This window comes from Rhea americana, unplaced genomic scaffold, assembly GCF_003343005.1.
Source record: "Rhea americana isolate MKP2758 unplaced genomic scaffold, rheAme1 scaffold_165, whole genome shotgun sequence".
Classification (NCBI taxonomy): Eukaryota; Metazoa; Chordata; class Aves; order Rheiformes; family Rheidae; genus Rhea; species Rhea americana.
The window spans coordinates 1,161,169-1,188,094 of record NW_028185761.1 but is presented as its reverse complement, the minus strand read 5'-3'; the positions used below and the strand labels follow the sequence as shown (position 1 = coordinate 1,188,094).

The 26,926-nt window shown below is 43.2% G+C and overlaps 1 protein-coding gene across 1 annotated transcript in view; it reads right to left on the bottom strand.

Moving 5' to 3' along the window:
- Positions 1–15,862: 15,862 nt before the first annotated feature.
- Positions 15,863–26,926, bottom strand: part of WNT11 (Wnt family member 11) — a 29,779-nt gene continuing 18,715 nt past the window's right edge. Inside the window, exon 5 of the mRNA XM_085300560.1 lies at positions 15,863–21,475. Within this exon, the coding sequence (XP_085156686.1) occupies positions 21,301–21,475 (175 nt within the window). The 3' untranslated portion in view covers positions 15,863–21,300. The remainder of the gene's footprint in view (positions 21,476–26,926) is intronic.

Below are 26,926 nucleotides of genomic sequence, written 5' to 3'. Positions count from 1 at the left end.
AGAAGGTGTTGGCTGGTGGTTTTCACTCAGTGCCTGACTATCTTCAAATGTAACAYGAAATATCCCGCTGGTCCCTGTCTCCCTGAGACCACAACAGGCTAGTGGTCTCCTTGCCGTCTCTGAAGGTGCAGCCCCATGCGTCGCTGAGAAGCAAGGAAAGCCAGAAAAGCAGCATCAGGGTCCATGTTTCAGCAAGCATCTTCACTGTGTTTGCCAAGACTCAGTGTTTTTTCTCCCTTTTCCTGAACCAGGAGGTACCCAGGGCGGCAAGCACGGAGTCTCACCTGTGTGTAAAGACACAGTGACCAGCGCTGACTCAGRCAGAACAACAGTGTCTTCAGGAAGCAAACTGCTAGCACAAAGCAGCATTGCAGCCTCAACCAGGAGTCACCAGGGGCCAACTCCTGATTCACATCTTAACAAGGCTTTTGGGCAAGGACTGTAAATATCGTGCCAAGTTTTGTGAGTTTTGGCTGGACCCCATGAATACCAGGCTGCTTTTGAAGGAGCTGTGATGTTCTCAAAGGTCCCAATTATTTTTTTTTTCCAGTGAAACTACTTCTGGATGTCAGATCCAAAAAGCAATATTGTGTRCACATCAAAGTAGCAACATGTCACTAAACAACCATGATATCCAATGTGCATGAAGGGAGTAGGAAGATTATGGAAAGGTCATGGCCTCCATGAATTTTTGGCCCAGTTTGCTAATTGTTATGACAAATCAATTTTCATTTGGTATGGAACCATTTACACTGTCTCTGTAGTCAATGGAAAGAGAAAGGCACCCCAAGAGGGCAGTTTATCCACCACAGTCAGATATCAAAGAAAAGATATTGAGGAAACATGGACAGCTATTTTGTCTAGATTCCAACAATTAGGAGTAATGCTTGTCCTTGGCATCACACTCATATGTCAACTCAGAGATGAGATACGACCTCGCTTCTCCATGATGTCTGTTATATGTATGTTGAGGGGAGTCTGAAGGGAAAAGGGAGATGTTATTTTTGAATAAACAGGGACATCCTCGAGCTACTGGGAAGCACCTATACACTGCTAACACGAACATGCCTTAAAGCTGGTGTATCTAACAGAAGAAGACCCGCAGCACAAAAGAGAGTATCAGTTAAAGTGACTCTCATCTCAGGGCCAAACTCTTCTCAGATTCAGCAGAAATTCCCAAGGATGTGATATATTTGCACTTCAATACAATAAATCAATGGACACACCAGTGTCAGTTGTGAGGGAAGAGCAAAAGATTTGTGACCTGCCTTTTAAAATTCTTTTTGAACATTTGTTTTTCTTTTTAATTGTTTTTAAAATCTTTAAATCTTTTAAAACATCTTTTAAATCTTTAAATCTTTTTAAACCTTTCATTATTATTATTATTATTATTCTTTTCAAACATTTGTTGCCGACTGCTTCTAGGGACAGGACACTGTCTGTGACCCGGGCTGAAGTAGTCAGTCTCATATTGATATGTTTGTAAGGATAAGACGTAGGTTCTGCATAGACATCACTTTTTCAAATGTCTCTCCCCAACTTGTGAGGACTGCTGTGGAGGCAGATGAAGTTTTTTTACGAGTAAGATGTTGCCTTGACTCACACCTACACAGCCTGTGGGGTTGTGCCATATTCTTACCTCTTCTCCAGCCCCACTGCACATAAACCACAAATATTTAGGCTTCTTGACTCTCCCTTGTCAAAGCAAAACTTAAACCCTCATCTGCATGACCCCTGACTTTTGCCTCAAACCTTGCAACTTGTACATCATTACTGAGCTCCTGTCCCGTTGTTCCTGGGCCTCCTTCTGACTTTTCCATTAGCTTCACTGGAGGTGGAGTTCCCATCTTTYTCCAATATTCTTCCACCCAGAGTTCTCATTCCTGGGGCCAGTCCATAACGTATAATGTTCCTCTCATGTTCCTGGCAGGTAGATCTTTATTAGTTTTGGTCTATGTGTTGGATCATTGTTTGGATCGTTGCATGATTAAGTCCTGGACAATAACAGGATTCTGTGCATTTGCTTGTGTTTCCGTAATTGTTTCCAGGAATGAAATTTCCTCAATTAAAWCAAAATAAAATAATAATAAAAAATCCATAAACCTTTCATTGCTACCCTGTACTTGCAAAAGCTATCTCACCAGTGAAACAAGGCCTTAAAACTTGTCTTTCTATGTTACAACCCAAGATCAGCAACTTTTGTTACCATTGACAGTTTTTTATTGCTGTTTCCTTCAACACTGGTCAATATTTGCATATTAAAGTTTCTCTRATGCTGGAATGCAGCCATGCCTTTGGAAGCAAGCCCTGGCTCTATCGGGAATGTCTCTTAGAATGAAAGAAATATCTGAATTTCCTTAATTTGTGCAGGGATTTCCCGTTCGGTAGCTTGGCCGGCCCTAGTGGAATAACAGCTAAAGGAGATATTGTGCCCTGTTATTTTCTTTGTCCTCTTCGTGCTTTGAAGGTCAGGATTATATAACCCGCGGCTCTGCTAAACTAAAGGCAAATTAGATTATCACTATAGAGGGGCAATAGAAGATGCAGCTGGATTTTTGCAGAGGAAGCAACATTAGAATCTGTTTCGAATGAGTAAGATTTGCAGAATTTCTTAAAGATTAGGAATACCTGTGGCATTCCTACTATAAAATATACCCAGCAGACACAGATCTAGCACCAATGTTTATTATAGCAACACCCCTGGCCTCCAAGAGCAAAGTGCTGTATGAAGGGAAACATTTGGGGACTTGTAAGTCCACTGTGACACGTTTTGAATGCTGTTTCAAGTCCAGTCTGATTTTGATAGCAGTGAAAAGCAGTGGAAAGTAAATGGACATATGAACTCCTTATAAAAGCCACAGCTGCCTGCTGTGATCTCCTTGTTAGCATCAAGGCGGGCAGTGAAAGAGATACTTTGGACTCACTTCCATGTAATTTCTGAAGATCTACCAAGCCTCCTGCATTGTTTGACCAAGGCATAACACTGCTACCCAGGCAGATGAGCCAGGATCTCACAGCTAAGGCCAGCCTGGAAATGCCAGCCTTGTTTGGCCTACCTGACCTGTGACCTGCAGATCTACTTCACACAGCAGTATGGGAAGATAAAACAGTGATAGCTATCTCCTTTGAGGTGGCCCAGACGCAAGATTTGAGGCACCTCCTTCCAACATGTACAGAAATGGGACAGCAAACCCCTTTCCCCACAAGGCTGGTGGTGAATATTCACAGAGCTGACTGCCTGGGAGATGACCTGCTGGCCTTCACATCACTTGAGGATGGCATTCCCAGACCAACAGGAAGGACATTGTATAAAAAGATCCAAGTTCCTGAAGTGAAAGCCAAGATAGCTTTTTCAGGGGTGAACTTTCAGTCACTTGTTCATTTAGCAAAAATGAACCAATGTGTGCCCATGATTTTACAGTAAGTTGTTGCCTGAGGCACCTACTTACCGCTTCCTACCCAGTCAAGCTGTTTATATCTCCACAGGCCACACCCAGGCTATCAAATAGATTTAGACCACAAGCACTTTGGATTTTTTTGTGTGTATAACAACATATCCCTGTTCTTGGTGTGTGGGGACCTAGAGGTTTACTCTAATATCTGCAGCAACGTCAAGATATTCCTGGAATGTCAAACCCATGCATTCTGGATTTAAAGACAATCTGGGTTTTCTTCCTCACAGAGCTGTCAACATCTGCTGTCCCTTCCTTGTAGTGATACAACCTATTGTCTGTGAGCAGCTGGATACCAGGTCTCAAACACATGACCAAATTATGGTGGTTGAACACATTGCCACATGTTGGCTGAGATGCAGTAACTGTCCCAGTGCATATTCTTAGTGCAAGGCAAGCAGAAGTTGAACATTTTTGCATGGTAAGCTGAGCTAACGTGAATTACCTCACATTTGGCTGCCATGGCTTACCTTGCATTTGATAACACTRTTAAACTGCTGTAACTTCTTTAACCCTGTTGTACTGAGGACTTAATCAATCAGGAGTATTTATGGATACTTGACTGTACTGAGCCTTGGCTGTTGCCTCACATCTTACCAAAAGAAGATTTCTTTGAGCCACAAATTTTATCACACGAAGGGTAGCTGGGAAGCTGTTCAGATGAATATATATCTCACAAGCTATTTTCAGTGACTGCACTGGCAAAAGTCTTTTTGCCTTCTAAGACCACGGTTCCCCTAAATTCACAATGGAGTTATCTGTACTGTTAAATCACAGATGTTTGTGCTCCGACCTAGCCTTAAAGTCCAGTTGCACCACCTGGTCTGTATCCCCACACGCAACTCAGGGCTGGCAGCACACTGGCTGGTCCACAGTACGTGTCATTTGGCCTTGAGTCTCCTCTGGGCCTTTTGTAGTGCCCCATGGCCCTGGTTCATAGTAATTATTTTGGGGAGGTTCAGTTCAAAGTGTCTGAAATAGAATGTGGATTGTGCTGCAGCCTGCCAGAGCGATGTTTTTACAGTTTGAAAGGGAGGGTAGATGTTACGAGCTCTGAGATGTGGCATAAAGACTTGTGGGGAAATTTGAAGGTGCAAAGACTGCCAGGATAGTATTGAAGGACGGCACAGGGCAGAGGGAGCCAAATCTGGTGCAGTTGCATCAGCAACACCTACTCTACTAAATAGAGTTGGCTGGGGCTGTTCTCTGGCTCYGAGGCCATGTGTCACAGTGTGGCTTGGGTCCAAACACCTCAACTTTCCTCTCCATGARAGTAGGTTTGAGAGTGAGCTGATAGTGAAGCAGTGTAGACAACCAATGCTCTAAGACCTGAGCTTTCTCCCTGGACTTCTCTTATTTAGCAGTGAGGATATTCCCTATAATTCCAAGAATAATTTAGACCAGCTCCTCCATATATCTTAGAAACAATAGAGACCAYCTTATGGGGACTGCTGGGGATTTATAGCACAACATAGAATAACRTGGCTCTCCATCACTCCTTCATGAAATGCAACAGCAGCAAAATTGTCTACATCCAAGTACAAGGACAGTCCAGAAGAGAAGCCCACCATATTTTTTGTTGTCCCTTTTCATAGGCCATTCACACAGATAGCACCATTACCAAATGAGGTTATTATTAAAAAGTGTCATCTGCATGGGAGTGACAGATTCAGCACCCCCAACATGATGATAAATGCATCACTTGATTCATGYCACTAAAAATGAAGCGAACCCTGTCTGTTGGAGGTGTCTGTCTCGTYACTATCACATCAGAAAGGTTCTCAGGTTGACAGGGAAGTAGTGACCTCATTCTGCAGATGAGGAAGAAAGGCAAAGACAGATGAAATGTCCTAAACAAATGTCACGTCAGAAATCTAAGAATTTCATATGAACTATGTCCACAGCAGTGACAATGGGATCACCTTATTAAAAAATATTGTACTGTGTAACTTGATAGTTTTGTAAAACAATAATAATACACTAGCTATATCTTCTCAGGATCTCCCTGCATATGTTATGCAAAAGTTGGTTAATACATCCCAAATGTCCCAGCTGGTTTATGAACAAATAAAAATTAGGCTGGCTAGCAATCACTCAGACAAAGACTTGTTAGGCAGCTCTTTCTTTGCCATTTTTTTTCACTCAGACATTAAACAGCCTCATCCATCTAGACCATAAAATGTCTTCCTACCCTTGCAGACTGTTAAAAAGTGTGCCTGCAGACATTTACTGTCACATCTGGAAAAGCCCATACTATCATAATGATTGTAATACAGATTTCATCAGAAGACATAGGGAAATTAAGCTGGATTCACCAAATTCCTTGCAAGCCATTCCCCATTAGGCACCTAAGTGTTGATTCCCTCTGTTTTGGGGACTGTGTCACAACCACACAAGCTGGAGGTGCTCAGCTTGGGTTGCAGGTAAATATCCAGGAATGGCACTGGATCAGCCTTGCAGGCATTCAGTTAGGTTAGAGTTATGCAACTTTTTCTGATTCAATGACCCTATCTCCAGCTCTTGTGCTACACTTTTCTTGGGTTCCTGACTGCCTCTGGGACCCTGGTGCATGATTCCTCCTCTGAGACTTATTATGTGGCCTGCTGAAGCCACATTTCCTTCTCATGAAAGACTTCTGGAGAAATCCCAGGCTACACTACAAAAACAAATGCTTCTGGTAGGGGACGTTATCAGTATTTGCTACAGTGCTAGAAGGGACTGGATGCTTCCTACGTATGTATGAGCTGAGATGCCTCCTAATTCACCCTCTCGTTTCCTAACTGTCTCCACTCCGTGGTGTGATACAAGGGCTACAGTGAACGGTCTATGGTCTGGGTCAGGATATARTGATATGGCTAATGAACACTCCCTAAACTCAACTGCACATTCTGTGGGTGGCTCTGATGCTTGTGGGTAGTGAAGAGCAGACACAGCAGAGCACTTGGCCTGTGATTGCATATCAAGCTGATGGAGAACTGATCAGCTAGAAGATGACTGTGCACTTCGGTGCTATCTTCAAATGATAGAGGTGGCACCATTACATTTTCCTTGAGTGTTCATACCCTCCTCGGGCCATTCTGCCATGTCGAGACCTGCTGCTCTGGGGACTGAGCCCACAAAAAGGCCTTTGCTATCAAGGCAAATATGTGCAACATGAAATTTTGCACAGTGTAGACACAGAAAGATCCCAYAGAAAATCTCCAGTGTCACAAATCCAAGTATTAGAAATCTCTCTGAGAAAAAATCTTTTTCTCTTAGTGAACATAGASAGGTTTTACTCCCAAGTTGATTTCAAGCCAGGAAGAACAAAAGTCCTTTCCATGAAAGTTTAAAAAACTAGGAAAGAAATACAAAGTTTACAAATTCCTTTCAATATTCCTCCTTATTTTACCATCATTACTGGAAATCCACTGGGCCTGAAACCTTTCTGGCTTGAAAACCAATCAGGTTTATTTTAAAGACTATATTTTAAAATACAGTCTTGAGAAGCAATCAGTGACTTCATTCCCTCTTTTCTTTGATTGTTGCACTTTCTCTTCTCTTTTCGCCTTGATTCCCAACCTTCTGCACTCCAGCCCACTCTTAAACCAGCTACCTGCCTTTTCACACACATAAAGGAATCCAATCATGCAAGAATCCTAACTTCCCACTCATTTCTAAAACCAGCTCACAAATGACTACATGTGTTTAGAAACCCTACGCAGACTACGCAACAAACTCTGCTTTGGGTAAACCAGCACTCCTGATTCTCTTTCCAGATACTTTCCCGTGTTTGCAAAACAACAATAAAATGGGTATGAATGCCACCGTACATACTCTTTTACATCCACTTTTTAGGCCTTTCAGGCTCCAGGGTCTGAGCTGGGCCAAGAAGAGGTGGTCGGTATTTCTCTCCCTTTTCCCAACAGGGAGCTGAGCCAGCTTTTGGAGAAGAGTGCTCGTTCTCTCAGCCCACTGAAGACAAAGTGCCACATCTGCTCTCCAGGGAGGAAGGAAGCCACAGGACAAGGAGCTGGTCTCTTTTCCGACTTGATTTCAAGCCAGAAAAACCAGCTGGTGTTTAGTTTCCCGAGATGATTGTGGAACTTCACTCTTCACCCTCCTATCCATGCATCAGGAACAGAGGATGCTGGACACTGGTGAGGTTTGGCAGTGCCATGAACCTCCTTATGGCCCAATTGCCTGGCTTGCAGCCCAGTGACTCAACACAGGGAGGCCTCTGCTTCCCCAGTAGACCTTGCTTTGTGATACCTGAGCATGTTTCCACAAGCTCAGATATGGTCAAACATGCTCATACAAGCCAGACTAAGGCCTCCAGCTGAAACAGGTCCTCTGTGACCCAGGTGAGTGTCAAGCAATGAAGTCTTTTGGAAGTTCGTTCTTGAACTCTCATGGCCCAGTGCTAGATAGGCTGGGGAGATAGGGAGGGTGCCAGCTGGCTGAGACATTTTGGGATCAGTCTCTGATCCCCGCTGTGTGCAGCTCTCTCTGAGCAGCTGTGAAAAGGAATTTCATAAATGGGGGAATAAGTGTAATAGTGGTACAAACATACGGCTGGACAGACCTTCCAACWGTATCTCATCTGTTTGTAGGCTGAGTCCTCGTCATTGTCCCTAGGCCTGTGATCAGGTCTAAGGTCTTGCTCATCTTCTCTGTCTTTCTGCAAAGGGCTATGGATGAAAAGGGCAGTAGGCTTTGGAAAACCAGAAGGTAGTAAGAGACCCATCTTTTCTTTCTCAGCCTCTTCTTTCAGCCTCCATTTTATGAAGCAAGAAATATCTGAGTACAAGTAAAAGCAAATGTGACCTGGTATCTCCAAAGAGGATGAATGTGGTTTATTTTCTGTGTTCAAGAGCTCAGTGAATTAAGATTTTTTTTTTTAACCAACAAAGTTCCCTTTTCTCTCTACAGGCCCTTCGCCATGTGTCATGGCCCAGGAGCACTGTCTGAGCTCTCTGCTTCAGGTAAGAAATCTCCTGGAAGGTACCAGGCTGAGAAAAATAAGCAAATGTGAGCTACTTCAAAACGGCCACTATAAAACAGTCCCCTCTCCCCTTCCCCCATCTTCCCCAGGTCTGCCTTGGCTATCCCTAGTGATGGTGGCTTGGATAGACATTGTCATGACTCCAGCTCCTCACAGTCAAATATTGCATGTGCCAAGGGCTCTTCTCTGAGGAGGGATAAAAATGGGGTGTTGAAGCCTCTATCATCCAGGTAATAGGATGTATGGATCATTAGGATGCCTAATATAATGGGAAACTATGGAGTTCTGAGATTGAAAGAGGGGAGTCTTTATGCATTTTGAATTAAAGAGCAAGTGGATAAAGCATAACAGGCACCACTGGCAACTCAGACCCTAACCTAGGATCCTTCTTATTACCACCATTACTGCATCCAGTCTTGAAGGACAGTCCCATCCAGCCTGCCATAGGTGAGGGTCCTGGCAACTAGGATCTGTGGGTTTGAACCTCACCAGCTGAGGAAGTCCACAGCTCAGGAATCATTTGACTACTGGTTACAATGCAGCAGGAAACCTTTCTGCCTCTACTGTACCTCTTTGAGGAGGTAGACAGTTAGACAGGATGACAGCTGAACAAAAATGAGAGTGGCATGGAGAGATTGAAGAGGGATCTCCTTCAGTACAAGACCCTTTTCTTGCAGAAGGAGGACTAGCAGACACCAAATGAAGCTGTTAGGAGTCAGGTTCAAAACAAACAAAGGAGTTAGCTCTTCTTCCAGAGAGATGAGCTGTAGGACTCTCTGCAAAAGGATACCGTGGATATAGAAAGGTGACATAAGTTCAAGGAAAACGTACCATTTCAAGAAAGGGAAACCAAAGGGTTACAAAATTCATAAAGCCACATTTCAATCTCCAAGGCTATGCTTATATTAATGACCCAACTAGAGCCAGAGCAAGGGCTCTCATGGTCTTCCAGACTGTTCAAATGTTAGCTTACTTTCTGTCGTGTTTAAGTCCCATGACAGCTAGTGAGTCCAGACAACATCCAGGCACGGTCATCCTCACAAAGGGCAAGGTCATTCACAAAACTCAGTACAGGTGAAGTCATCTGTTGGAGGATAAGAGCCATCTGTTTTCAAATTCTGTGATGCCACTTGCAATGGGGAACAGTGAACAGGCTCCAGCCTGTTTTATTTACTAGTAAAGCATAGCCAAAGATGCAGGTATCTCAAGGATGTACATAGGTGCTTGAGTCCAAGAAAGAACTGTGATTTCTGATACATCTCTCTGGCAGTGCCTGCTGGCAAGACTGGAACATTCCCCCATGAAACTCTTCAGGCTATTATGAGCCCCGTTCTGAGATGCCAGTGATCCCTATTTAGGGAAAACTGTCTGCCCTTACCCCATTTGATATCAGCGCTGCACCTGCTGGATCAATACCCATTCTTCTGACCCAGGGAATGAAAATAATGTGTGATGCAAGCTGGGTACCAGAAGGACCATGGCATCCACAGTAGGAACACAGTCTCAGAGCTACCTCACTTCTTCCATAAATAGCAGACCTGTTCTAGTTGAAATAGCTCCCCTGTCTGACAGGGTTTCTGCTAGTGAGAATAATATAGTCCATTTGGTAGCTCCAGAGCTGGGATTTAAGCCCAGCAGCTTGGTCAAAGTCCAAACAAAAGTTTCAGCTGTAGCTGGGACCCCATATTTAAAGGATAATATGGTTTTCCACTCTCCGGCACACTCCTATGAAATCCCAACTATAACTGAGCACAAAGGGGAACAGGAATAAGTGTTTCATAGAGAAGTGTTTTTCTCCGACTCATTGTGTCCATACATTTATCCTATTTAAAGGAAAGATTGGCCAGAATAGAGACAAGAACCCAGCTCCATGGATTTATCATCAATAAATGAATTTACCTAGCTCTGTAAGAACACTTACTTTGTTTTTCTTCCAAGTATATCAAGTATTATCGAGAACTTAGGAGAGTAATGCTAAACTACCCTGGCTGTACATGTTATCTTAATCAAAGAAAGCTTCTGGGCTATCTTACATGAGGATGAGGTGAAACAGGTCCCAGAGTGCCAATTCCAAGTCACTGATTATGAAGGGAGTCAAGGATGAATTAGCTGAGGTGGAGACAGCAACAGAGTTGGCATCTCCGTGCAGATGAGCTATCTCCTACCCTCAACACTTTCAAGACCTGAATCACTGAAATCAGCCACTGAGCACAGAAGGTATCTGAAGGTACAGAGGATGGGCATACAGAGATTCGTAGGAAAAAAAAAGAAAAAAGAAGAAAGAAGAATATGATCCCCAAAGCGTTATATTCTAAGGAAATCAGGTCCCAAATTGCTGTTCTTCCAGCCTGCTAGAACTTGCCACCTCTGCTATAGTTCTCAGCTCTGATGGATAAACTCTGGCAAAGTTTGCTCTGTGATTTAAGACATGACCACTCTTCCCCATTCATTCCTTTCCTAACCCTCCACCAGATGTAACTGATATGAGCAGAAGACTTTCACCAGCATCTCCAATGCCCCTAATCAGATGCCCACATAGTAATTACCGCTCGTGAATCCATTTGCCCCAGGCCATGGCCCTGCCTGCAGTGTCCACAGGAAGAGCTCTGCCAGTCTTCTTGATGAAAGAAAGCACGTTTCTAAAGAAGCTCAAATGCCACTTCCTATTCTCCCCTCCTGCTGCACTGTCCTCCCTGCACAACATTGCCATGGTGGGTAGAGACCTAGTCCCACCTCCTTCCCTCTTGAACAGCCAACCTGTGGGCTGAATCCTTCACCGCTCCAGGTGCCTCTGGAGGCCCCTGAGATCCTTGTAAAGCACTGTGGGCTCCAGTGGGGCTTGTGAGCTGTCAGTACCTCATACAGGATATTCAGCACCTCAACTTCAAGTGACTTGCCCATGATCTAAGAGGGCACTTAAACCATAATCTCCCAATTCCTGGTCTGTTCTGTAACCACAAGGCCATCTTTCCTCTTGTGTTGTTTAACCATGCAAGCAACTTGGGGATATAGCGGATATATAAAAAAAAAATATGGCATAAAATACAACTGTATTTTGACAAAATGTTCTTGTAGCTAATATAATACACAGTCTAATGCACTTTACAAGGCAGGCCCTCTAAAACCTGCTACTAAACACCAGAATTCATATGTTCAGCTGGTATAAATCACTGCTGCTGATTTACACCAGCTGAGAACTAGGTCACAATGTCCTAATTAAATAGCTTCCTTTTGGGTGAAAAATTAAAAAAAAATGTAACGGTAGATTACTCTATATAGATTACTTTATATAGATTGTCACTGAAAGAAGAGAAGAGAAAAGAAAGGAGAGTGAAAGAGAGAAGAAGAAGAAAGAAAAAGAGAGGAAGAGAAAGAAAGGGAAAGAGAGAGAGAGAGAAAAGAGAAAGAAAAAAGAGAGAAAGAAAGAAAAAAAGAAATGRAAGGGAGAGAGGGCAGGAGAATGAGACAGAGATAGAAAGAGAGAGAGAGAGAGATTTGTTGAACTTGAGAGCTTAGTTTTTTTCATTTCAATTTGGGAAGCTCAGACTAAATCACTCACTGTGATAACAGGGTGATACTGAGAGCAGTAAAACTAATTTATTGGGCTGAGTTTATCTGATTCCAGGGAAAGTGAGTATTGCTGAACGCAGCTCAGACTGTGGCTGGGTCTGACAAGACACACAGCTCAAATGCAAAATTACATTAAGCAGATGTAGCCCATTAAGAAGCTGAGTCTGAAAATGTACTTTATCCTGTCATGGCAAATCCTAGTTGAAAACTTTGGCCCTTTAAAGAAACTTTGGAAGAAGATGTTCTATTTTGGATTTTATTACTTTAATCTTTTTTGTGTGTCAGTCCTAGTTATGGGATGATGATAAATACAAAATCACCTCCATCGGATTTCTAGCGTATCAGACTTTTGTTATCCAGCCTCAGCCAGGACTGTGAAAAATCCCTTAGCATGAAACCCAGAAGAACCAATTCTGGATTTGATTATAATCCAGAATTAGGTGAAGTTGGCCAGACCTTGGAAGCAAACTGGGTAAAACACAATTCCCGAGTTGCTATCCCAGACCAGAGTAACAGGCAGAATAAGAGGCTGGATGCAGCCAATTTGTCCTTTCCCTGCATATCCAAGGAGTGGTTGAGCTGAATAATCCCACAGATTCATCTTGTCCTGACAGAAAATTGAATTTTCATCTGAATTTTCATCACACTGGCTTAGCTCAGATGTGGGCATCTCTGCTCAGTCACCAAAAGCTGGATGAGGTGATTCTCACCCCAGTTGCCTGTCTGCACAAAACCATCTCAAGCATCATGGGTTATGGTAAACAATAAAAACGTATTTGGGGTTCAAGCTCTGCCAAATCCTGTTTGGTTGTGCTAAAAGTGTGTGGAACTMTTATTTAATAAAAATCTCAGTGAATTCTTGGACTCATTCTTTTATAACAAGTCTCTAGTCAGATTCTTCCCAGGGAGGAACAAGTGCTCTGGACTACAAAGAATTTAATATATATATAGACATACTAGCCMCCTAAGGCACTCACGTCTCCCTGACTGTCAGATTTAGATGCCTAAAACTCTTTGCCATTTTGAATTGCCTTCCTCCTAGTRCTGAGTTTTTTACTTTGGAGCATTTCAGCTTATTCCCTGGGATTTTTTGTTCTCATCTATTTCATCCACTACATACACCACAGAAAGAAGAGTCTGAAAGTTTTAGAAGGATATAAGCAACAAAAAAAGAAAATCAATTTCTTTACAATGACTAAAAACATGTTGAGGAGAAAAAAAGATGAAATGAAGTGGATCAGAGTTATTTCTGCACAGCAAGATCTCTCAGCTTGTCAAAGTATCCTGAAGGTAAGCCAGAGCACTTAAGATACTAACAATCAGACTATGTAAAGTAATGGAAAATATTTCACAAGGATAAAATCTGTACTGGTAATTCAACTTTCATCCTAAACACAGTTATTGTATGGCATTAATTTGTGTTTGAACTTTCTTTGTCTACATTTTTATCATCAGGAATAGCCTCTTTGAAGGTTGGGAAAAAATGTTATTTTGCATCAAAGCAATTAACYGTATGGATCAAGTTCAGGGGCCTTGAGTCTGAGATTTTGTTGCRACAGAGAGGTGGACGGTGAGCTTGGATGGTTAATCCAAGCTCCATGAAAAGTACCTCCCTAGTTTCCTCAGAGTTATATGCAAGTCCCAGGATGAAAATGTTCCCTCTAATGGCAGGAAAAAGAAAATACAGATCTGATCAGCTGCATTCAGATGTTTATAATACTTAATTTGATCCACCGAGTTCTGTTGTTTTATTTGGAAGTTTATTTAAGTGATTTATATAGAATAATAGATGCYTGCTGTCATCATCCTGGACATGGGAGTTATATGGGGTCATGCTCTGGTTCTAATAGTCCATTTTGGCTTAGCTAATTAACTTGGTCTATAACAAGACCTACCGTCACAACAGAAGTGTCTATATGCCATGCATTGGAATATGGATAAATCTCWCCTGACTTTCAACATCTGCTATATGCATGTCTATATGGAAAGGGTCACACTAACTCCCAATAGGCACAATTCATGAAATCCTGATCCCTTCTTTGGAGGCAAGCCAAATTTYCTGCACTCTGGAAGTACCTTTTTATTGACAGGGCAGGGAGCTGAAAACAGCTTGCAGGAGGTGATTTCCTCCTGGGGAAATTCATTCAGGAACTTTAGACTTTTCTCTAAAGTCCTAATTAGCTCAGAAACTCCTCAGGGTAATTTGGGGCTCTGAGAATTGGACCTGGGGGTCTGACCCGGCCCAAGCCAGTAGCAGCTATGAGACAGGACTGTCTCGACACTGAGATGTGGCTGGATCACAGATGGCTTTTCAGAGCTCATTTTTGAGTGTCACCCAGATTGTTGGCCTATGATGGATCTTCTGGGGGTTGATGCCTTTATGTCATACCAAGGATTGCTCCTCATATATGAAKATGCAGAGAGTTTCTAGTGATCATTTTCCACTCTCCCCAAATACAAAGACACTTCCAGCCCCACACTTCCTGCAGCTTGCAGGAAACACCTGCAGAGGTGAACAAGGAGGTGATATTTTAATCTTCCCAAGCTAGATGAGGAGAGCAGCTCTGGACAGAGCATTCAGTATATCTGGAGTTTAGAAAAGAAAACTTTTCCTGACTAAGCCTGGCCCTAGTTGACACCAACGGTATAGGTACAGCACTTTGTAAAATTACTTGTATATTAAATGTGTAGCTGATTGGAAAGTAGCCACAGGTACTAAAGAACTTGTAGTTTAGGATAAGAAACGATGGTGGTATGGAGAATCACAGAAGGCTGGGGAAGAAGGAAGGGCACTGGAATGGTGGATTTTAAATCTCTGTTTCCTCTGAAATTCAATATGAATTTTGAAAATGCAATTAACCCTCAAAGAGATTGGAAGTGAGATGTCATGCACCCCTGAAGCATCCTGGTTAAGATAAATTTGGAGCTGTGAACACTGGTGAGCAGCCTGACAGGGAGAGATGCAGCTCTCACTCCAACCCTCGATGGTGTCTCCATCACTGTTCCCATATCAATAAYGGATATTTAAAAGGCTCATTTGTTTCTCTGCTTTCCAGCTTTTCATGACTTCTCTTCCTTCTCCTTAAATCAGACCTACCAAGTAAACCGTGATCCCCTGCTGGACTTCACCTGTCGTTACTTTAAAGTACCACCCTAGCTCCAGCCCACATTCATCGCTCATCACCACCTAGCAGATCTGATTCCAGACTGAGTGAATTTGGGGCCCAGGGTTAGCCATAGGAAATCTGAAAGAAATGTGGATCTCCATTTTAAAAAGCCTGTGTTTGTCAGCAGTTACCACTTAGAGAGATCTGAGATATCGATAAGTGGCCTTTATAGGATTCAATTCTCCAAGGTTTTCAGCACTTTGGCCCTGATCCAGAAAAACACTTATACAGATGTTTAGTTTTAAGCCTATGAGCATCCCCCATTTAAGCTGATGCCATATTGTACAAACGGACAGAGCCTCAAAGTAACTCAATCCRTGGCAATTTCTAAGTGTGAGATTCAGCTCTGTGCGGATGGCAGCACGAGCTCCTCAGCGCAGCGTTACAAGTCTCAAGGGTTTCCCATAAGCTGTGCCACATTTGCAGCCTTTCCCTTCATGTCCCAGCTCCTGGAGTCTCACTGTTATGTGATACCTTTTTCTGACTTTTCTCCCTCTTTTKTTTTTAATTGTCTAGCCCATGTGATTCTAGTGAAAAATTTGGAAAATTACACTACCAAAAAGCTCTACACAGCCCAGATAGGATCTTTAATGTCAGAAAAGATCTTTAAGATAACTCATTTGATCATTACAATGCAGCCCAAGTACTGTCCACTTACTCTTAACAAAGCAAATAATAAGAACCCGCAATACATGCCATCGTTATTACTTTTATTAATATTCATATTAGCTGGTAGGATAGAGAATAAAGCAATGCTGCTTTCCTGAGCAGGRGATAACTTTTGCTCTAGATGAATAAACCATAGCACTGCTGAGATATTTAATCAAACTCTGTCTGACTGATGAAACTTGTCCTGAGGGGAAAACAAAGCAAAACAAAACATGTTGTACATGTTAAAGTCATTAATCTCAGGTGGATTTTAAGTTTCCTGCTCTTTCCCCCGTCTCCCAAATCTTGTTTTCTGGTCCATGTCCCACATGTAAAGGACAAAGTCATGCCCACGCTGGATGTGATCAAAGCCCCCGCTCCTGGAAATGAAATGATGGTGTTTCATGACCCTCTTCTCAACCCAGGAAAGGCAAATCCTTCCTGGTGGGGTGCTGAGGACCTGCTMTCCAGGGCTGTTGCAGAGTGCGTGGTGAGAAGGGCTGGGTGAGACCAGTTTGGGGGGGGGGGATGGCTCCAGACAGTGCAGGGTGGTTTCACTGCACTAAGCTCCATTTCCTGCTTAGATCTTGTCTGATGCCGTGAATGATCCCATTAGAAAAGTGTCTGCCATCAGCCCCAGAGAGCACAGCCGAGGAGGCGGGGGGAGGAGGAGGAGCTGGATGTGTTTCTGCAGCAGGCAAAGGAAAAGCAGGGGTTGAATTTTCCTGACTTTCCTCGTCCCCGTGTACCTCCAGAGCTTCCATCCCACGTCTTCTCGGAGCAGGTAGCCGGGWGGTGGACAGCACAAAAGCAGTGAACTCGGAGGAAGCTAATGGTTGTCTACAGGGATCTGTTTTCTAACAGGAAACAGGGATGTTCCCTCTGKGACTCCTTTATCACTTTCCTGACAAAGGCGCTGCTAATTGTATTCAGATTTTTGCCTCCTTTTTTTCTCCCTTCCCTCCAGCAAGGCCCTTTGTAGCTGTGCATGAAGCTGCCTGCTTTAGCGTGATTAAGATACTTTTCATTTTATAGACTAAAACAAACAATCTGATGGGAGTTTTCTATAATGAATGTCATCCGTCTACCATGGGGAGCAACCCAAATGATGTAAAACTGGAACAGGATGAGGATGGGAGGGAATTCATCAAAATATACAAAGCCAGATGGATGCACACAAGGTCTAAATCCTCAGATTTTGAAATAAGTACAAACTGTTTTATTAAATCATGAATATTTTTTTTCAAAYGAATAAATGCCACAAAGCCGCTGAGATAATACTTTTCAAGATAGCTTGTTTTCTTTTTTCCCCAGGGGATAATGCTGTAATATTTTGAAATAATAATATTTATGGCAATATATCAGCTGTATTTTCCCAGCTAGCGTAAATCAACAGAGCTGTATAGTAGTACGTGGAGCCAGGCCAAATTACACCAGCTGTTAGGATCTGGCAGGGCACATCATGAGAGAGAGGGAACCGCAGCACCGCCGACAGAGATGTTCACAGTGACTAAAGCCATCTCATTCAGAAGCTGAAAGACCTCTGTGTTTCCATGCAAAACTTTGAAAGCTGCTTACAGATGATTTGGGGGAGGGAAAGAGACAGGCACATGACGGACTTGTCCTGCTATTCGGGATACATTTTCCTTGCAAAACCCTGTAAAACTGGTTTGTGACAGATTTCTCCCGGTTATCCATCAGGTGGCACAGGCTCAGAAAATTATTCAGCAGCTAAATTTCAGGGAAACTGTGTGGACTACTGTTGCACCGAATGTTACAATTAAGAACAAGAGCACTTGTCTCTTTTGGCCCCACCGTACCTCGCTGCTGATGCCAGGAAAAAAAAAAGCATAAAAATTAGGTTGCAAGAAGCGTGGTATACTTTGAGCCATTGCAGAAATATGGTCTTGGTCTCATGTCACAGACTTCCTATCTTTCAGTTTGTATTAAAAGGAGAAAAAAAAAAAAAAAAAAAAAAAAAAAAAAAAAAAAAAAAGAGAGAGAGAGAGAAAGAAACCACTGCTTCCACCTCATAAAATAACATTTTTGAAAAGGTAGAAAATGATGGACTATCAGGAGGAGGATGACCCTAGTTTGCTGGATGAAGCAGGACTGTGTAACAAGGAAGCTTTTGATTTATTGGGCCTGTATGTGATTGTCCTCTTGGTCATGTCACCCTGGGCATATTGCTAATGCCCTGGTCCAGGGGTGGTCCCTCTAGAGAYGAAAAGAGCCTCTGAAATTCGGGAGTTATGGCAAAAGTTGTGTAAGTGTTGATTCACGGGCTAACAGTCAAGGACATGGGCTGGAGCCACACTGACTTTAGGTTGGTAAAACCAAGATTAAGTCAGCGATGGATTGCTAGAGGAGCAAGCAGAGGTTTTGGGCTTGGATCCTTCAGATTGCAAGCCTCCAAGGACTGCAGCCATTTCTTTCTCCGTCTTGAGTAACACACTGCTGTCTGGGCAGACACTCAGGGTAATGTGCCCCTTAGCTAATGCTTTCTTAGATATCCCACCTGATGGTCTGAAGAACTGCACATGAGTGGGCTTTTCTTTTCATGCTTTGCAATGACACTGATTCTTCTGACATGGAAAATGCAGCTGAGGAACAATGGTTTGACACCAGAAGAGTGAAATGCAGCTGAAAACAATGTGCGTATTAGAGTATTTCTTCCATCTCACTGTGTTTTCACCAAGCTGAAAGACTCAAGACMTCAGCAAGGGAGCAAGAAAAAGAGTCCTTACAGAACAGAATTTAAATGCTTAAGTTTTCTCTCAGTCAGAACATGCTTGCCTCTTTGGCTTCATCAGAAACTGAAATTAAAAAGAAAACACCTTAAAAGAACAAAAATTGACTATGTCTTTGCATATTGAACAAAGCCAAATTCTGGCTTCAGAGAGCAGTGGGATTCCTGCCACCAACCTGTCTTTGTGTCAGCCTAAAGACACCCACTGCTCATCACATCGCACTGCGGAGACATCGGAGTCCACCAGCTTTTATGGGGTGACAATGACACAAACCACTGACAACCTACCAAAGGCTTCCTTTCGCCTGCTCTTGGCAGGACATATTGGGGGAGGGAGGGAGGCGAGGAGATCAGACCTGTTACAGTAGTGTTAAAAGTAGCCAAGGAGAATAAAATATCTCCGGTTTTGCTCGATAGCCTGCAATGCTGGGCATTTTTCTCCCAATTCCTGAGGGCTGTGCAGCAACATGTCAGAGGCACTTGACTCTCAGAGACCGGCTGAGTGAGAATGAAGGGTTCAGAGGAAGACAGCCGTGTTATGGCTGTATTTCCCTCTAGAAATGTGCCTGCTGTCCCCCACACACTTTAGAGGATGGAAAAGTTGGCTGACTGCACCCAGGAGGCCTCACAGGAAGGGCAGAACTGAGCTGAGGTGCTGCGACATCGGGAGCGAGGGGGTTCAAAAACTGAATTTATGGTAGGCTCCAGAGAGTTCCTCACAGAGATCCACAGGCCTGTCTGTGCATGTCGTCTCTTTATTGTATATATATTTAGTGAGGAAGAAATTCCTCCTGCTCCTAATCATGGCCATGGTGTTCCTCAAAAAGATGACGGGCCACAAGCACATCATGTTTTTCTTCTTTCTGTGTAGTGGTTTTGAGGCAACATTTTATCTTCTAGATCCTCAAAGACCTGGATCCAGGGATCTTTAGGAATACTGGAAGCTTTCAAGTGAACACTRTGGTCAACAAGAAGTTTCATCCACRAAGAAGARATTTGCTGGCTGCTCATACATGGTCTGTTAAAAAGTCCTGAAAGCTTTCACAGGCTCTGTTCCTGGAGCAGGCAACCTTCTCCAGTGCTGCCTTTCACAACAGAGACACAGAGCTGGATGTCCGTGGGAAGCCAACCAGTGGTTAAAAACTCCACTGCACAGCAACTCTTCTTCTCATGCGCGAACAAGGAACCGACCACTCATGACAAGTATGAGTCACATGTGTTAAYACGCTGCCTGAGGGAATATTGTAGTGGTGAGGATGATCGTTGATCTAAAGAACAGCACGAGAACGTGACTTACTTTCTCCGAATGCTCCGTTTCATTGCCTCAGCTGTATCTTGGCTAATTCTGCTGAAAACGAACAGGCTGGGGAGATGGGGAATAGTGGAACTTCTCTATTCCATGCCAGCAAATGCCTCTTATCCCTTCTCTGGGAGGGAAATTAGAGTAGCTTTCCAAGTAAGAAACAATGTCCTTGAGCGAAACATAATAATTCTAGGATTTTGCTCTTGCATGAGTAACTTCAGCATTTATTTCATAGTATTGTTAAGGCTTGTTTATAATAGATAGATATATTTATGTATAAGGAGGATAGAGGAAAGCACGAGATATATCTTATAAATATTTCTGTACGTTCGCGTACAAAAGAAAATATGTACAGCCACAGATAATGTGTCAAGGCAGGRCCATGTGAAAGATTTACATGTTCCCACTTCGGTCTACTGAGAATAGCTGTTAACCTTTGTGCCTGCACTCTCGAGAGCCGGGGCTGGGCAGCGCTGAGGACTCTGGAGTTTCTCGGGGCTCGGTCAATGGCTTCGCTGGCGGAAAAGAGGAGGTGGCAGATTTCAACGGCTTTGGGTGGTCCAACACAGCAGAGCGACAGTGATTAAGGGCATAACACCCACAGGGCAGGAGAGAAAGCAAGCAGGAATTGTTTTTYACTTTCTCTTTGGCTTTATTTCTGCATCCTACCCACTCTGCTACATTCCTGTGGACCCCTGCCCACAAAGCCTCTCTCAGGGTATCCTACCCTCACTGCCTTCAGTATCCAAAGGATTTTTTTGAACAGTTGAGTTTGAAACCAGCTCTGGTAAAATGGGAACAGCTTTGCCCATGGCAGTTGCTTTGAAGTTGCAGACCTGCTTAAAAAAAAAGGTTAAAATGATTGGTTCATTTCAGGAGAGTAACCTGAAAGTCTTTCTGCCTTTGCCATCCTGAGAGGATGCTTCCAGGCTAAAAATAAAGTCTTTGGCAACAAATAGAGTTATTGCTGAAAAGCTGCAAAGTTTTCCTTTCTGGGATGGTCCTAGTGCAGACCCAATACCCACACTAGAAGGCATAAGCAGGTGTTGGCATTATTTTCCAACAAGAGTTATTGTCCTTCCCCTAAGGAAAGTTTCTACTTTTGTTTCTCAAAATACTAAGGCACTTGATGGCTGGACGTCATTGGCAACCAYAGGAAATATTTTGGAAGAAGATACCATCCCAAATGAGTTTTTGTCTTCTCAGAGAGCATTTTATTGGTGGAGAAAACCTTCCGCTTTTTACATTTACTTTTTCTTAAGGGTCCTATTTTTACTGGTGTTATTGCTTTCTCCTCTACGATCTTTCTTCAAGTCTTTGTCTTTACAAGATAAGCGACATCTAGTCAGGGAAATGTTTTCTCATCTGTGAATAGTGCTTGGGTGCCACTGGCGTCGCAGMTCCTGGTTGGAGCAAGAGGGGGGGTCTCATTTGCACACATATCTCTCGACAGTCCTCTCGCACTTTTTACAGGTCACGTAGCAGCACCAGTGATATTTGCAGTGGCACCGCTCCACCACTTTGTCCATGTAGGGGTTATAGCCTCTGCCGCAGCACATCAAGTCACAGCTGTCGCTCCCGTTGGAGGTCTTGTTGCATTGCCTGGAAYAAAGGAAATGCAGTGAGCAAGCGCAAATCCCCACGGAGATTTGGAAACCAAGGATGGGTCAGTCCCTGCAATGGCATTGAGGCCGGACAGCTCTGCAAGGTGCCAGGTGAGGCCAGCATGTTCAAGCCTCAGTTGCAGCAAGCAAGTAGTAGGTGGGCACCAGGGCAGGYAGCCTTCTACATCTGCAAGGGAGATAGAGAGAGCCCTGGGCCTGTATTCAGATCACCTGCTCTGAAACTCCAGATAGGATTCACATCACCTGCTCTGACACTCAAAATAGCATCTAATCTGAATAGCAAGAGAGAGAAGCAATGATGATATCTTCACTGAAACACAAACTCATAGTCCCTAGTGCTGTGTATTCCCAGGCTGRCTCCAAAGCTGTTTGAAGGGAGGTGGGAGAAGAGGATCCCCTAAAGGACAAACTCTGATGTTTACCTTACGTTGCCTAACCTGAAAAGGGGTARAGGAGGAACCCTGCAGTCAGATAATTTGCACAGACTCCATGCCAAGGATACTAGGTTGGGAAAGCTCCTGAGCAGGCTCTAACAGCCACTATCCAGCCCTGACCATATCAGGGAAATGATTACCAATACTAGCAGGGCAGGACTCTGCGCTTTCTCCTCCAAGTATCTCCCAGCCTGGCACAAGCAGCAAGGGAGCTGGCCATACACCACCCTGAGTCTCGACCCAGAAGCAGGCAGCATGGCAAGGACACGCTGTGGGATGACATGTCACCAAATGTCACACAGACTTTTACTGCTTGTTTTGCTTCTGCTTTTACTTAAAGCAGAATTTAATTAATTAATTTACCCAGACTCATCAGGGTAAGTCTGCCATTTTATGAGGTTCCCTCAGTTTGTCTGTTTGGTTGGCAGCTGGCTTGAGTGTTCAGAAGTAACCTGTGAGTTGAGGAATCTCTGCCTTTGATCTCCAGCACTGAGAAACTTTGGAAGGGACTTAACTTTGTAAAATCATATGCTCAACCATTCTCAAAACCCAGCTACCCCATTCTCCTAAGATCTTCAAGTTGGAAGTATCCCAAGTTGGAAATATCCTAAGATACTTAAATAAACGCGGCTAGCTGCTTCCGAAAACATAGTCAGCAATGGTAGTGAAAAGCATGCATCCACATGAAAAACTCATTGGCATCAAAGACTGCCCTGATAAAGCGAAAAAGAGGAAAAACTGATCCTATGTTCAAATACTCTCTGCCTTTTTTGGCCTTCCAGAGACTTTGTCCTCTACCCTCTCACCAGGAGGGATTCATCTCCCTAAACCTTAGATGTTAGAGTACATTGCATCACTCTACGCTACAGATGCCCCCACCACAACCTGTCACCCTGGGCTACCTTCCACAGTTGACAGAGATCAACAGGCATTGACTTTCAGATGCAATGAACCATGTCCTAAAGATGCCATTTCTCCAGCTGCTGTAAAGGTGAATGTTTGGTCAGATGTTTGGCTGCACACTAGCACCTTTAGGTTAAAAGATCTCATTCTGTGCTCAACACAGTGAGGCTGCAAACTTGATGGAGCCTCTTGGTATTATTAATAGAAAGGCAGTTTGGAATTTGTGGAGAATTACTGACATCTCTTCTAAATCTTATTGCATCTAGTTATTTTGGACAGAAACATTTTGAGGCTGGTTTTGGGTAGGGAAAAGAGAGAGGAATATGAGTGGTACTATCAAGCTGAGCACCCCATTAATAGATGGAAACAAATCCATGAGCTTTATAAGAATTCCTCATGAGGTAATGCTTTAGGAGAAGTTATGGGATTAACGAGGTGTTGAGATTTTATTCTTGTTCTTCCCTTATTTATTTCTGACTCAGGCAGGCCTCCTGTTTGTTATTTCTGACTCACATTCCTCTCCATGTTCAGTTTTTAAAGGCTCCCCCCCCCCTTCTTCCCCTCTTTCGGGAGTGTGTGTAAATATTTACAAACCTTTGAAAGCCTCTACCGAAGCTGAAGTCTGCAATCTCATTAAGCGTGTTTGCCTAACATTGAACCAAAGGCGCTGTTATTACCCCCACGAACCAGGGCCCCTCCGCTAGGAAACCTCAGAATGACTCCTCATAAATGTATTAGTAAATGCATTAAATATTCAGAGCAAAGGTTCAAACACAGGCATGTTGACATTAGGAGAGGGGAGGGTATTTGAAAACCTTACTCAGCTTTACCGGTGGCTGGAAAGGTTGTTGCCCCYAGTTTCACCTAGCGAGGAGCAGGAGTCTGAAGAAGCACAGCACTGGGTATATGATGCCACCTGGTGCTAAGCAACCGTTTCACCATCAAGGATATTCCCTAGACGTACAAAGCACCCTGCGGTCAAATTTAGTCAATTCAAATACAGAGCAAAACTCTTACACCTGTTGTCTGGGAATTGGGAATCTCTGTCTCCTTACATCCACTCCTGTGATTTGCATACATCATCATCATCATCATCATCATCATMATAATAATAATAAAATCTACTGGCTTTCCCACAGCCAAGCCCGTCCCACTCAACCTGAAATAAAGGAAAAAAAAATTCTAACCAACCCTGCCACTTTTCCCTCAATTTTTGAATAAGGAACAGAGACATTCAGAAGCAGGGGAGCTGCATACCCGGAACAGAGCTTTTGACCTCATTCTGACCGTAACTGTGTTTTTAGAAAACTTTTCTGACAATGCCACTAACTAAATATTCTGTTTTCTGCTTTAAATTGTAGGGATGGATGAATAATCTTTATTTTTTTAAAAAAATAAGCCAAAACAAAGGCATTTTTTTTCAGCTGTAACTATGTGTACAAGGAGCTAGTAGGTAAAGACAAAGAAACCCAAAGACTAGAGTTTACCCACAGAAGCTACCCCTGAGTGTCTGCTTGTCAGAGACCTCGGCTGCAGTATCACCAGGCTCCCTGCTGATGGGTTAAGTTCAGTCTCGTTTGTTTTGGGCCCAGTCCAGCACAATTCCAGCAACTCAGAGAAATGCGCTTCTCCAGAGCCTCAGAGAGAAAATACGAATGCAGTCGACTCCATCTTAACCAAACCTCCAAAAGCATTTGGACAACCAGTGAAAAATGATGCCTCAACCATAATCGTGGACAAGGTCTTGGCTCAGGAATATGCCTTCAGATTGCCACCGTGCTTTTTTCTTTTCTATGCRAGATGGGAGGAGGCTGGCCTCACTGACTGGACAAATCCTACTCAATTTGCCTTTCCAGAGTCTCACCCTACCAGCCCTCACTTGCAAAAACATTGCTGTACATCATCCCTCGAGCCCAAGCAGCTATACCACAGGGGTGGCCTCCCTGCAGAGATGGGCAAGGTGATATTTGCATTTTTGAGAATCCTGCCCCAGATGGAGAGGCTAAGGAGTCTCACAGTTACTTCACCAGGAATTTTCGTCTTAAGATATCAGTTATAGTCTGCTGCAGAGGAGGGAGAAGCAGAGTTTCTGCATTGTTCTGCAGGGACCTGCAGAAGGATTTCCAGCTGGAAATCTAAGTGCCGCAGATAGGAGCACAAGGCGACAGGCAGTATGTTCTAGCGCTCCTTAAAACCATCTGAGCCCTGTGCTAGCAGAGTTTGAGCAAGAGAGTCTAGTAAGCACAATTAAGGTCATGGACTCCTTCTCGTCCTCCAAATTATTCATATTCTRTCATCCCACTTACAAGAGCTCTCTCACATCTCTCAGTAACATGCAAGAAAACAGGCACTCTCTGGTTCATACTGGAGATGATTTCCTATGCAGGACAGAGGAATGGGATGAACTGTGCTCTGGAGGTATCAGCTGACTGTGCAATGAATGTAAACAGTGGCCTACCAGCTTAATTGCCTAACTTCTTAATGCCTAAAGCTAAATAAGATGGTGCTCCCCCCCATTAAAAGCTCCTGGGAGATGCTACATGTATTTTCTCTGTGGATCTCAGTTCATTTCTGTCCCATCAGCAGATGTAAGCATAGGGTATTTTTCTTTCTTTCTTTCTTTCTTTTTGGCTGCCCCCAGTTGATAGCTGCTGTTGGAGAGCTAAAGGGAGGTCCACTCTGCCTACTGCACCAGCCACAATAACGACACATGACAACGGGGTGGATGAGATATCTGCTGGGAGCTCCACCAGCCCTGTTGATCTTGTGGAAGCTGCTTACAAAAAAGTAAGAAATGTCCTACTGGGTCCAAGCAATTGCCTACCTGACCCAGGACTCTGTAATGGTGGTGGGAGATGCTGTTTAGGGAGAAAAACATGAATCTGGTTGCTTCCTATGGTCCATCCCCTCCTACTCCATCAACATCCAGAACTGTTGTATTACGGATGATAGAAGGCACTTTCTTGCCTGAACCTTTCGCTACTCCTTTGTGGGCATRTTGCCCATAGATTTCTCTTTTTGAACTCATTTAACGTATGGAAACTGCCTCCACAAACGCCTGTGGCCATAAGTTCCAGTAGATGCTACTGCTGTATAAAAATAAATACCTTCTTTTTTCTCTTTTAAACCAAATCCCTATTAATTTCTTTAGCACCCCTTGTTTTGGTAATGTCATGACACACAGTGGTATATAAAAGAGAGAGAGGAATAATTCATTTCATTCTCCCAAGAAGCACGTAAAACAACGGGTATGGCCAAAAATACATCAAAGTGCACAACTTTTATATAAGATTTTAAGAGCAGGATCTTAATTATTTTTAAATTGTTTTCTCATCCACAGGGAACAACTAGAGACTAACAGCAAACAATTGTACTAAAGAGAGTTATCAATACTTCACGTCACCAAGGAGGTGCCAAGAGAGATCCTAGAACAAGCCTGTATTTTCATTAATGAAGAAATAGTGAGTGAGCTTCAAAAATATGGGATAATGTTAGGCCAAAAGGCACTGAGAGCGTTTTGCAAAAGTGAATTAAAATGCAAAAAAAAAAAAAAGAAAAAAAAAGAAAAAAAGCATCCTGTTTTGAAAAATAGCCAAATAAATGTTAGAAGATTCTCAGGTGAACCCAAGGAGCAGTAGCAGTTCAGAAACTAGAATAAAAGTTGAAGAARCTGTCTTAGAAAAGTCTAAGAAGAGCTGCCTTTCCACCTATTGAATGTCATGGTAATGAGGAGAGCAAGTGAATGTTCTTCATATCCAGAGGAGGCAGGACAAGAAATGATTGAGCTGATTTTCAAAAAACAACAAGAAAAAAGGAAAATTCAGATTAAGACAAACGTGATAACTCTAAGGATAGGAAAGCTCTGGTATAGGTTGTCTAGGGAAACTGTGGGGACTGTCTAGGGAAACTTTTTAAAAACTGATTAGACAAATATCTTCAGCAATGGCCCAGACATTTTCAATTCAGTCTCACTGCAAAAAAGATTAGACTCTGTGAAAAGTTCTTTCTGGATCTAATGTTCTCTAACTGCAATGCTGTTTTAATGCAACAGGAGTGAATATCTTTAGGAGAGCTGGCTTAGGATTTTTTTT